General features: G+C 41.6%; 1 protein-coding gene across 1 annotated transcript; it reads right to left on the bottom strand.

The window, feature by feature from the left end:
• Positions 1-3,235: 3,235 nt before the first annotated feature.
• On the bottom strand, positions 3,236-9,510 carry SELENOK (selenoprotein K). Its single transcript, XM_028124549.2, has 4 exons — positions 9,373-9,510; positions 5,441-5,531; positions 3,902-3,985; positions 3,236-3,326 (listed from the first exon to the last, which is right to left on the bottom strand). Exons 1-4 carry the CDS (start codon positions 9,389-9,391, stop codon positions 3,236-3,238), a joined length of 285 nt encoding a protein of 94 aa, XP_027980350.1. The 5' UTR covers positions 9,392-9,510.
• Positions 9,511-13,268: the final 3,758 nt, after the last annotated feature.

Below are 13,268 nucleotides of genomic sequence, written 5' to 3'. Positions count from 1 at the left end.
AGCCGCCCGGGAGACTTCCGGGAAAGCGGAGGGGCGGAGCCGCCCGGAGGAGGTGGACGCGGCGGGGGTGGGGCGTGGATGGGTGGGTGTTGCTGTGATTGGTCCTGGCGGTAGCATGCCCACAGCGGACTTGGTTTTATTTTGAGCGCTCACCAAGGAGCAGCTAGTACCCGGCCTCGCGCTTCGCTCACAGCTGCGTCTTCCTGGCTTCCCAGACTCCACACATACTCCTAGTCCTCATACTGCGCTGGTTATGCTCAGTCCAGCCTCTGATGTTAAGGTGTTCTTGAGTTAGGGCGCCTCACACCACACCCCTTGGATGACTTTATCCAGTTTCATGGCTTTACATATGAAGGTAATTCCCAAATACGTGATTCCAGTCTGGAAGTCTCCTTGAGATCCAGACTGATAACCAATTGCCTATTTGGTATCTCCATTTGGATGTCCACAAGGCGTTACAAATGAGCCCAAACTGGAACTCTTGATCCGCCCCGCCCCCCCCCGCGCCAAAAAAAAACCCTACTGCCACTTTCACCAACTCAGTAAATACCAGGTTGATTCTTCAGTTGTCCAATTCATCAGCAAATCTGGTAGTCGCTAAAATACATCTTGAAGGAACCCACTTCTCCACTCCTACTGCTACTACTTAGCCCGAACTTGTATCATCTCACGTGGGCTGTAAAAGCCTTATAGCCCAACCCCCTGCTTGGTCTTTCTTTAGTCTGTTCTTAATTCAGTTGCCCAAGTGTCAAGTTGTAAAGTGTGTAGTTAAGTCAGTACTACAGACCCAGCACTCATTTAATACCACCAATGTGTCATCTCAAAAATTAAACCCATGCTTTGTTTCCCCTTGCTCATGGAACAGAATCTAAACTAACCACAGCCTAGAAAACCATTCTTAATCCAGTCCTTGCTACATCTCTAAATTCACCTCCTCTCCTTCTGTTGGCATTTCCAGCTACACTTACTTTCTTTCAGCTTCTCAGACATGCCAAGCCCTTCCCGTCATTGAGCCATCACTCATGTTGTCCCCTTTGCCTTGGGTGCTCTTCCCTCAGCTCGCTTTCTCAGCCTGTCTCAACTCAAATGTTACCTCAGAGAAGCCTCCCTGTTATCTTATTTCCTTTGAAGCAGGAATTAAGTCTGTATTTAACTTGCCTGCTGTTTCCCACACTAGAAAGCAAGCTCCATGAAGAGGAACTTTGTCTTATTCACCATTGTTATCTTCAGCACATAGTAGGCGCCCAATAATTATTTGTGGATTAAATACTGATGAATGAAGCATCCCTTGAAGTAGGAATTTAATCCCCACTTCACAGATGAGTACACTGGGATAGAATGACCTTACTCAGGAGCATAAGCTATTGAGAGCAAGGACAAGATTTGAACACAAGCTACTCAAGAGGCTACATTTCTGCCCTACAGCAGTCTACCTCATGCTCAGAGTGAGAGAGCTAAATATCGGAGGAAGTCAGAACTATAGAATAGCCCTAAACAGTCCTGCAGAGGAGTTAGGTGGAGGGGCAGGGGGGCGGGGATCATGAATCACACACACAGAGAAGCCGTCATGTCCCGAGACTGCCCAGGTCTCCTCCCCACTTAAGTGATTTGACAGAATGACTCTGCCATTCACTAGTCATACAATCACAAAACTTTGCTGAACCCTTGCATGTTATCTATATAATGCAAACATCATCTACCTACTGTAGTGTGTCAGAATTAATATGTAAAACATAAAAATGTCTGACAGACTTGAGTGGTCAGTAAACTGTCTCTGTTATCCTTAACCTGAAAATTTTCTTATAATTGCCCCTTATGTTTGAAGATCAGTATGTCACTACATCTCCATTTCCTGGCAAATAGGGTTGAATACTTCCAAATACTTGAACAAATACTTCCAAATAAATATAAAAATGCTTTTACCAAGGGCGCCTGGGTGGCTCAGTCGGTTAAGCATCTGCCTTTGGCTCAAGTCATGATCCCAGGGTCCTGGGGTCGAGCCCCGTGTTAGGCTCCCTGCTCAGTGGGGAGTCTGCTTCTTCCTTGGCACACCCCACCCCCCGCTTGTGTGCTCACTCTCTCAAAATGTTAAAAAAAAAAAATGCTTTTACCTGAAACACTTTGGTTCAAAGACTGTTCAACACAAAGCAGAATTATCTGTATTATTCATTTTTCCAAGGTATTTCAGTGCCTATTCCATGTAGACACTGTTCGAAGCATTGGGGTAAAAAAGACAAAATCCCTACCCTCACTGAGCTTCCATTCTAGTGAAAGAATATGAGAGCTACCAGCGTTCATGGGGGTGAAAGCCAACAGGCAGTATCTTAAGCAATGATTTAGAATTCAAATTTGTCAATATAACACAGAAGTCTATGATTTTAAAGACCACCTAGCCAATCATCATTTTGTAGTTCAGGTTTGTTGGTTATGGCTTTATAATTACCCTGATAATTATATCTGGTAGCAAACCTGATACTCTGTATTAAAGATTCATAGGACAAATATGTTTCAAGATAAAATTGTATGTATACTACTGGAATAAATACAATGTGATTTATTTATAAATGAGAACAAATTAACAATGAATACTATTTCAGAAGTTAAAGAGGTGACACTAATTGTACTGAATACACAACGTTTTATTTTTCTTCAAATCGAGTTTTTTAATTATACAAAGATGAGAAGTCAAGTTCTGTAACCTAAAAATATTTACTTATTAAAACTACATTAATACTTTCATAAACTATACAAAATGATGAGACAAACATGTACATTTATAGAACTGCATGTCAGTCATGCCAGATCCCTGAGGAGGGAATTCCCAGCACGACCTCATTTGTCTGTGAGGACACAGAGCAATCCTTGTTCAGGCATACACATTCAATTCCTTGTCCAGCATGGTCAGTGCTCTACTTCTTGATGGTTTCCCTCAGTTATGAATGTGCATGTCCACTTGTCTGCTTCCTAGAGCAGACATTTACCTAAAAGAAAGTGTTTAACAATCAGTTACTAGTTATTAATTTGGATCTGCACCAAAAAAACCCAACAATTTTTTTTTCAAAAGATACTTTGATAACAAAATTCAATAAATTTTTCAAGGGCTAAGATATATTTTTCCAAATAAGATGTCTGAATAATAACAAAATAGTGGGTAACTTCTATTTTCCTGAAGAAAACTTCCCTAAGAAGATATTTTCCAAAATGACATCTCTGCAGAGTAATTTCAGATTTTAAGTTACCTTCCTCATCCACCAGCCATTGGAGGAGGACTAGGGCCACGTAGATGATTAATTCGACCCATTCTTCTGGGAGGGTTGCCTGGTGGCCTAATAAAAGAAAAATTTAATTTCTACTGTTTAGTAGACATCAAGTGGTTCCTTTCAAACACTCAGACCCCTTTATTTAAAATAGGAATTAACCAATTAGATCAGCAGTTGAGAAAATTCAAATAGTTACAGGGACCAGACACTTAATGTACATGAGAAAAGTGAGTCAAGCAAGAAATTGTGATGACCTAACAGTACTTCCTGTAAATAAACGCCCAAATGAAACCCAGCTCCATGGAAATACAAGTCCAACCCCGTGCCGCTTCATCTTCTCTTTTTTGATTTAGAGGGAAATCCAGATTCTAAAGTGAAATCTCTAGCTTTAATGGTGGTCATCAGTTTTCATCCTCTAATTTAGACTTTTCCCATAGGATATTTGATATACATTTTAGCTTTGTCAAATTGACTCTATCAAATCAGAGGCAACTTGACTTAATTTACAGTAAGGCATTAATTTTGTGAAATAGATTTTAAACCTTTTATTTCCATGAGCCTATATCTATCCATCTATAATATTTAACTTAATTAAAATTACAGAGTGGTAAAATATCTATTATCAATTTAAAAAGTTCTACCCTCTTCCATCATCGTATCTGGAATCAGAGGAGCTTCCATATCCTCTTCTCTTTTTCACATCTTGCTGAAGCAGAGTCTTGAAACTGAAACAAGGGGCAGAAAACAAAAATACCACTTTCAACATTATAAAATATATCTCCATAGTTTCGGTTATGTCTGTGAACAGATGACTAAACCAACTTAGTTCCAACCCCACGTTTCTCGAAGCCAGCTGGACAACACCATGTAGCACATGTCTACACAGGTGCTATGTTCTGGGCCAAAGCCACCATTCCTTGTCTTTCTTACATGCTAATAGGTCTCCTTGACAGAGTCTAGGAGTGACTCTGAAACCGGAGCCATCCCCAACTTCCTTCCTCCACTCAGCTGTCAGGCCTGAGTCTGTTTTTACAGTACTGCACATTCATTTCCCCCACATTTCCCATGCCAACAGACTACCTAATGCTACCTTGATGAGGGAGGAGCCTAAGGTGGTGTGCCAGAGACACAGGGCTTCTGGGAATCTATCTGAATGGAATTTTCTTTACTTGTGGACGGGAAAGAATTTAAGTTAAAACAATATTTAAAAAAAAAACAACAGGGAGTAGGTGAAATGTGAGACTTTAAGGAAGTTTTGCACTGGGTAACTTAAGGCCCCTCTGTCCCACTGTATTTTTCTACAGAACCATCTCTTCCATTTTTCCCCCCTTCTATTTATGCTACATGCAGTCATCAGATTAATCTTTTTAAATCAAAGCGACAATCCAATTAAGTATAAAGATCACAATCTGCTATTCAAACTTCTCTGCCATCTTCCCTGTGTTTCTTCCACCTGGAGTAACTTCTTCTGATGTCCACCTCCCACAATCATGCCCAGCCCAACACCCATTGTAGTATGAATTCAGTCAACGAAGGAAGGGGCAGTCTTCCACATCTCTGCACCCCTGCAGTTCTATGCCATGTGACATTCAAATATAAATATATATATATTAGCATGAGTAAGACTTGTTGGCAGTTGATGAACAATTTTCACAAAACAGCATGGGAAAAACCAAAAAATGCATTTAACTAAGAATTGCTTGAAATTATGGTAGAGTTTAAATTTTTGTCTCCTGTGTCAAATCTAACAATTTAAAAAACAAATTTACTACTTGGGATATTTTTTATCAAGATCTAACTCCCCTTGTTGGTTTATTGTATAATATGGAGTAAAAGCTGCACACACTACAGCTGAAACAGCAGAGAGAAAGTGAGGCACTGTCATTTGGCATTAGAATAGGGAAGCCTGGTCCCATAGATGCAGATTGAAATGGTTACCACCAAGGCTAAGCCACAGTCAAGCTACTTAACTATCATATTCATACTCGTCAGATGTTTGGGGCAGCTTTACCACCACAAAAGTCTTAATTTCACTTAGCAAAGCTAATAATTAAAATATATACATTATAATTAAAAACCGTTTCAGAAAAGCTCAGCTTGTTTAAGAACCTCAACATAATGTACCTAATGTACTTCTGTTAACTTAAATATCAGGGCTAGTAAGAGCAGTTAACACTTACAACAAAACCACAAACTCTGCTATTCCCCAGAAGAAATCTGTTATCAAAGATAATCTCCATGGGGACTGACTCCGGCTGTCCAATACTTGTCCTACAGACAAGAAAAAAGAAACTTCAGTTAGTACTACAAATCCCTGACACAACATGTATTACAATTAGTTGCTTAGGGAACAATAAGACTCAGTTTTCAACTTGTTCACTCTTCCAGATGGCCAACACAAGGAAAGGTTTGTTATGTGTGCATCCTTCTAAGGAAGGGTTCAGGGAAGTAAAGCTCTATGATCTAGGGGTCATTCTTTTAACATGTCAAATGTTTTCCTATGTCCCTAATTTTGGTGAGTGACAATTCAGGTATTCTTTTCTCTTTTTAAATTGTGGCAAAATATAAATTAAAAAATTCCCATTTTAACCATTTTTAAGTGTACAGCTCTATGGCATTAAGTACATTCACACTGTTGTACAACCATCACCATCTTCCATCTCCAGAACTTTTTAAATCTTCCCCCAGCTGAAACTCTGTACCCACTCAACACGAACTCCGCTTTTCTCCCTTCCCCTACTTCCTGGCAACCACCCTTTTACTTTCTGTCTCTATGAATTTGACTGCTCTAGGAACCTTATATGAGGAATCAGACAGTATTCTTACTTAGATGACAGGCTTATGTCTTCAAGTCTCATCCATGTTGTAGATGTGCCAAACTTCCTTCTTTTTAAGGCTGACTAATATTCCATCATGTGTACAGGCCACATTTTGTTTATGCATACATCTGTTGATGGACACTAGGTTGCTTCCACCCACTGGCTATTGTGACAATTTTGCTATGAATGCCGGCGCATGAATCTCTGTTTATTCCAGTATTTTGAGGAAACAAATGGAATGAGTGAATATAGAAGAATATTCACACCACTTCCACTTTCCTAAATGTGAAAATATTTCTTTTCACTTGCAAAGTCTCTTTCCTGTATAAAAAAAGTTGTTTATACACACTCTTACAAATCTTTACAGTTATGTTAAAATTTCCATAAATCAAAGAGTCTGGGTGTTCTAAGTACTGAAGAGAATTTGCCTTGTTCATTAAAGTAACCACTATTTTTCTGTAATTCCACTGTAATGGGATGCTGTTGATTCCAATTATGGATTCCAGGTTTTTTTTTTTTTTTTAAGATTTATTTATTTGAGAGGGAGAGAAAGAGAAGACAGGCACACACTAGCGGGGGAAAGGGCAGAGGGCCAGAGGAACAAGCAGACTCCCCACTGAGCAGGGAGCCAGACACTGTGCTCAATCCCAGGACCCTGGGATCATGAGCTGAGCCGCGAAATCAGGAGTCGGACACCTAACTAACTGAGCCACCCAGATGCCCCTATGGACTCCAGTTTTGTCTTAAGCACAAATGAGGATCTATTTTTCAAACCACTTTATAATAATGGAGCTACATGAAAAGTTAGTGCTCTAGAGTTTTAAGCTTGAGAATTAAAAGGCCTGAATATTTTGGGAAAAGAGCTGTCAACCACCTCTCCTCTCCATTTTCTCAAGGGCTTCACCACACTCACCTCCACCCCCTCAGTCAGGGTCTACAATTCCTCTTTGTCTGCCTTACATTCAAGGATCCACTTGGACCTGAGCTCTCAATGGAGCTATTGACAAAAAAGGGATACACTTCAAGACAGAGCATGGGTGACGCTCTTGGTTCTGCCTCTTACTAGCTCTGCTTCATTGGCTGATGTGGTATTTTCCTGCTCTGAGAAAAAGTTTCGCAAGGCTAGTCATCATTTAGGATTCCTAAAGAAAAAGTCATGTGACAGTAAGAGAAATGTTTCCTCACTGTGAAGTGCTGATAAATTCAATCTTTCTAAAAGACATTTAACTAGAACACATCAATTCCTTCTTTGTGACTCTAAAGAACCCTTTGTATGCACTTGCATTGTTGTATCTTGCTTTTAGCACTTTTCCCTCCTAGTTTCCGAAGGCAGAAACCTCCTCTCCCAATATCCGCAGAGGGAAATAAGTTGCTTGGATGTAACTGGCATTTCTCAACTATTAAAGTGAGATAAAGGCCTTAATAGGACCTTTATATTATTTATATGGATCCTCTATTAAGGGACAGGTGAGGCTAGGTAGGGGAGAGATAGGTAGGGGGCTATGGGATCAGGCTCACAAAAATCACAAAAATATGGAGGCGTAGGGAAACCAGAGATAAGGGAACAAACCAGACCACCCTGGCCTAGGTGTCAGAGGTGGGGTCTTGTTGTAACAGCTACTTGTGACCAACAAAGAATTATGGACCCTAAAAAGGAAGTAAGCCATTGAAGGTGTTATTACTAGTCCTTACTCAAAGGTGCTATCAACAGAGATGTTAAAAGGATTTAAGTTCCCTGGTTAGTTTTCTATAAAAGACCAACCCTAAAGGCCCTCAGTGGCAACCCTGTCAGGACCCCTCTCACTCCTGAGAGCTTTTTCTGTATCCTCACTTAACAAAACTCTTTCGCTTTACTCACTCTCTTGTCCTCGAGATTCATTTTTCGACTCAGTGAGACAAGAACCTCACTCTCCCAATTCACTATGACAGTGCATACACACGAAGACATACTACAAAGAATTACTCAATAATGCATAAATAGAAGCTGCCAGCCACAAAGGATATAACACAAATTCTGCAAGTGCCCCAAATTAGATGAAACTTTGATGCTTTTGTGTAGGGTCCATCAACCTACTTGTTTCATTTTTAATTGGGCCAGGAGGAGGGGAGCCATTTTGAAGTGCAGAAAAATGCCAAGTGCACGCAGCCAGAAGACTTCTCACTCAATTACCTTAATCCTCTCTGAAGATAAACAGATGACTCAAATAGAACAAGGACCTAGCTCCAGCGATCCTGCTCAAGATTGCACCAAGGCACTGATTTCACCTGAATCAAACAGGTGGGCAGACAGTTTTGGCACTGGTCTGACCCAGTCATATTGTGTCCTTCCTTTCCAGACACTTTTTTAAATTAAAATTTATTTGTTTTGGAGAGAGCGAGAGATCAAGCGCAGCGGGTAGGGGCAAAGGGAGCGAGAATTCCAAGCTGACTCCCGGATGAGCGCGGAGCCCCAGGCGGGGCAGATCCCACTACGCCCCAGACCATGAGCCTCAGCTCAGCCAAACCAGTGTTCGATGACGCTCAACCGACTGAGCCACCCAGGTGCCACCAGACACTTTCTTTAGAGAGTCACTGAATTATGTCACTCTCACATTCTCTACTCTGGGACTAGTTACCTTGTTCCTACAGGGGGCGGTGCTTCTTACTGTGCCCCTTGGAATTAGGGCAAAAAAAAATTACGTGTATGACTAGCTACCAACTCCTGGGGGCGGGGGAGGGGAAAGGGAAGCCTATTCTATTTACTTAATTCTCCTTATACATTATAGAGAAAGACCGTCTAGTCGATAACAGCAAGGACGCTGACAACAGTCACCTCTGCTCGGAACCCGACTGAACCATTAACTACCTTAGCGATGCTAGGCAACCTACTGGACCTAGGGGCGCTTCAGAATCTCCGCCCCCAAAACGGGATAACAAAACAACTACCTGAACAGGGCGCTGTAGAGACTGAATAGGTTTGATAGCGAAAAAGTTAAAACAGCGCCTCACACACGGGCGCTACGCAGACAGACGGTGTTAACCCTGTAGTCATTACTAGCTAAGGACGTGGGCGTCCGAGAGCAAAGACCACGTTGGCGACACCCAGTTAGAAGGTGGGCGAGGGCGCCAGGCAGCCGGCACCGTCGTCACCGCCCGGACCTCGGCCCCCGCCTGCGGGCTCAGGGACGCTCGGCTGACGCGCCGCAGGGCCGAGCGACTTCAGGAAAGCGGCGCCGGGCCGGCGGGCGAGGATGGAAGAAACCCGGGTCCGGCTTCCCGGGCCAGCAGCCGCCCCCGAAGACCCTACAACTCACCATTCGAGATGTAAACCATCTTTACCCCGTGTTCCCGTCTTCTGGGGCGACTGAGGGGCTTGGCCCCTCTCGGCCTCGGTATCTCCCTCTGCGCCCCGCCCTTGAACGTCACAGCTCACGGTTAGACCAATCGGCGACGGAGGAAGGAGGTGGACAGAACCCATTGGCTGCTGGGACGGACACGCACACGACTGCCTTTTTTTTGCGTCGTCATGCTGGCGACTTCCGGTAGAGCGAGGGCTGCCGGGCAGGTGACCGGAAGTGATGTTTGGGACTTAACCCGTAATCGCGCGCTTTCGTGACTCCTGGAGTTGAGCATTGAAGAGTTCGTGTCCACCGCCCGGTGAAGAGAACTTGTTTTCACTAGTTGCTTGATGGGCCCAGGGTCGGGAAGGCGAAGGCCTACATGTGCAGTGGCTTGAAGAAGTACTGGCAGGAGGAAGTTCCTGAGAATATTCCAGAAGTGTTGATATTTGAGGGTGTGGAGGGCAGTGCCTTCCTGCTGAAGCGGTGACCAAACCCTACGGAGCTTTATTGTCCTGTTTTCGGAATATACAGACAGGCACCCACTAGATGTCTTCATTCTTTGTAAAACCAGCGTTTTTGCTCTTGGTTCACTAGAAGCGAATGGAATTATTAGCTATTGTGAGGCAACCGTGAAAAATAAATCTGTAGCGCGAGACCGTTCTGTTACTGTTTCTTATTGATGGGCACGTGGCAATCTCATTCCTGTCTCAAGGCTTTTGTACTTGGCTGTCCTAAGCGAGGTGCTAATGGCTGTGACCCCCCCCCCCGCCAAGTCCCGAGTGCTCAAGCCACATGTCCGCTCGAAAAGGTTACCTTTTCGAGATGATTATATTTTGCACTTAATAGTGTTGGTTAAGATTTTAAGACTGTCCTAGAACAAACGTTTAATGTTGACTTTTGGGGGAGCATTTACCCCCAAAAAAATGTATAATAGGAAAAGACCGCATCCTTTACTTCTTTTGAGATTTTTGCAGCACAATCATAGAGGATCATTTTTGCAAAAATATTGCAAAGGATCATTAATTGTACCAAGGACCTTTTTTAACCTGGACCATGTCCCTATCATCTCTTACCTGCTCTACTCTCCTTGCCTTCTAACTGAAATTTCAGCTTCCACCTTTGTCAGCCTTAACCAGTTTTTCACACTGCAGCAGGAGTGATTTTTTTTTTTATATAGAAATCATCTCATTCTCTTGTATATAACCTTTAAGACACTAAAATTTAGTGACTTCCTATTGCTCTTAGAATGAAATCCAGTTCCTTCTCATGGTCTACAGGCTTATCATGACCTGTCCACTTCATTGTGTGCCTTTCACTGTACCTTGTGCCACAATCCCCGCCCACATTGTGCTCTGCCAACATTGTTCTTTAGTTTCTGAAGCACCTCCAAGTTCTTTCATGCCTCCAAGACTCTGCACATACTTTTCCCTCCACCTGGAGTACTCTTCCCCTGGTTCCTTTCACATCACTTCCTTTTATCCTTTAGATCTCAGTTTAAGTGTCACCACTTCTGAATACCTTTTCCTGGCCACTCATCTCCATGATTATTTTCTCCATAGTGCTTGACAATGTGAAATTATTTTATTTATCCAGTAATTGATTTTTGTCTCTTTCAAGAAAATAAAAGATCTAAGAAGTCAGGAAGCCCACCTGCCTTGTTGCCTTATTATATCTTCAAGTTATATCATAGCCCTTGGCAGATAGTAGGTACCCAAATATTTGTTGGTTGACCTGGGGGTGGGGAGGGGTGGGGGGATATCTTTCTAAAAGGTCCCTAAAAAATTCACCAGTCAACAAAAGAGGAAGGGAGCTAACATTGGGATCTCTTGAGTACCAGACTCTGCTAAGTTATCTCTTCCTTTCCATTTCCCTGTCTTGATCATTTCTTCCTGAGATTTAATGCAGTGATTTCCTAATGAACTACCTTTAGCTTGTCCCACTCCGTTTTATGGTATACTTAACTGCCCGTTTAATCCAATTTTGCCTTCTTCCTGCTCACAACCTTCACTTTCTCCCATTCCTGCCACCTAACAAATAATGCCCAGCCTCCCTGGTCTAGCACTGATTCCCTGATAGATCTCCTATTTGTCTCCATGACTTCTAATTTCCTGACAGACCCCTTGCTTTCCTGCCTGTTGTTTCTGCTCATGTGTTTCTTCTTGATGGAAATTTTCCGCACTTCATAAAATCTAATCCATCCTTCAAAGCGAGGCATGTTCCTATCAAATGGAGTAATGAATGTGAAGGGACTTTGCAAATTGAAAAAAAATGTGTAATTAGTAGCAAGGTGGGTGGGGGATAAAGACAACATTTCCTCTAGTTCCCTAACCTTCAATGTCTAGAACTGCATGTTAACTACCTAGGCTGAGTTCATATGTGCTGTGCATACAAAATACACAGTAGGTTAGAAGGACTTAAAATGAAAAAAATGTGAAGTATCTCAAGTTTTTAATATTGATTACATGTTGAAATTACATCATTTTGGATATTGGATTACGTAAGATATTTTATTAAAAGTACTTTTATTTCTTTTTGCTTATTTAATGTGACTGCTAGAAAATTTAAAATGACATACTTGGCTTACATTTAGGGTTCACATTACATTTCTGTTGGATACTGCTGGTCTAGAATGAAGATATTGGCCTGGCACAGAAAAGACAGTCGGTATATATTTGTTGAATGAATGAATGAATGAATGGTCTTAATACTGGATAACATTTTAGTATATGTGCTGCCAAAGTCAGCATCATAATGAATAATACTTACACAGGGTTTACTATAGTAAACCCTGTGTCAGACACTGTTCTATGCACTTTCCATTTATTAGTTCATTTAATTCTTACAATAACAATAATGATAGCTAACATTTATATAGCACTTACCCTGTGCAAATGCAATGTTCTAAATGCTTTTCATGGATTAATTCATTTAAACTTCAGCCTTATTAAGTGGATTCTACTCTTATTCCTATTTTATAGATGAGGAAACTGAGTCATAAATAGCTCAAGTGACTTGCCCAAGGTCACACAGCTAGTTAAGAAGCAATGCAGAGGTTAAGACCAAGAGTGTGTCTCTATAGTTTGTGCCCTTGACTCCTGTACTATACTTTCTCTCCACTCAATAACAATTATTAAAACAATAGTACTCAGCATAGAAGGGGAGGTCGTTTCTGGAGATTGAATGTGTCTCAGTTTTCTCAAAGTTGCAAAATAGCTTCCTCTAGTTTTTCTTCTCCAGACATCCCAATGCATAAAATTTCCCTAAGCCTCAAAGTTAATCACCTTCCCATCTCTGCACCAATCCCTTGGCCGGAGGGATGGGCTATTGCAGAAGGCAGCTACCTCAGGAGCTGGAGTCAATCCCACTGCTTTCTGCCCCTTCCACATTGTTTGGGAGTTGCAGAGGAATAGTGTTTACCACAAGGTAAGGAAGGGATATTGGGTTGCATTAAAACAATAAGATGCCCTCAATATTGCCTTTAGGGAACATGGAAAATACTTGGCATTTATAGTCATTATTAACCTTTTATGTGTTTATTCCTTACAGTTATTGCCTTGTATTCTTTATTGCATTCAGGCTCAGAAATCTTAGCTCTTTAAGTGTCTCATTTTTTGACTGATCATTAAAAGCATATTTCTAATATTTTTAGACTTGCATTCCCTTGTACAAAAAAAGTATTGCTTTCTAAGCCTTATCTCTGGATCCTGAAAAATGGAGTAAAGAAATAGAAATGTACGTTCTATTACTATGTTTATAAGTCTCAAGATAACATTGACTTTTATGTTTGGAAAAATTAGAGTGGATCTTAAGGAACATATGATTCATTATTATTTTTCACTAAATGGCTCAGGGCAGAGCATTTAATTATA

This window comes from Eumetopias jubatus, unplaced genomic scaffold, assembly GCF_037043125.1.
Source record: "Eumetopias jubatus isolate StellerSeaLion01/CBP00866 unplaced genomic scaffold, mEumJub1_p1.0 scaffold_1, whole genome shotgun sequence".
NCBI lineage: Eukaryota > Metazoa > Chordata > Mammalia > Carnivora > Otariidae > Eumetopias > Eumetopias jubatus.
Note: the sequence above shows the minus strand (reverse complement) of the source record. Positions and strands in the feature narration are given on the sequence as shown.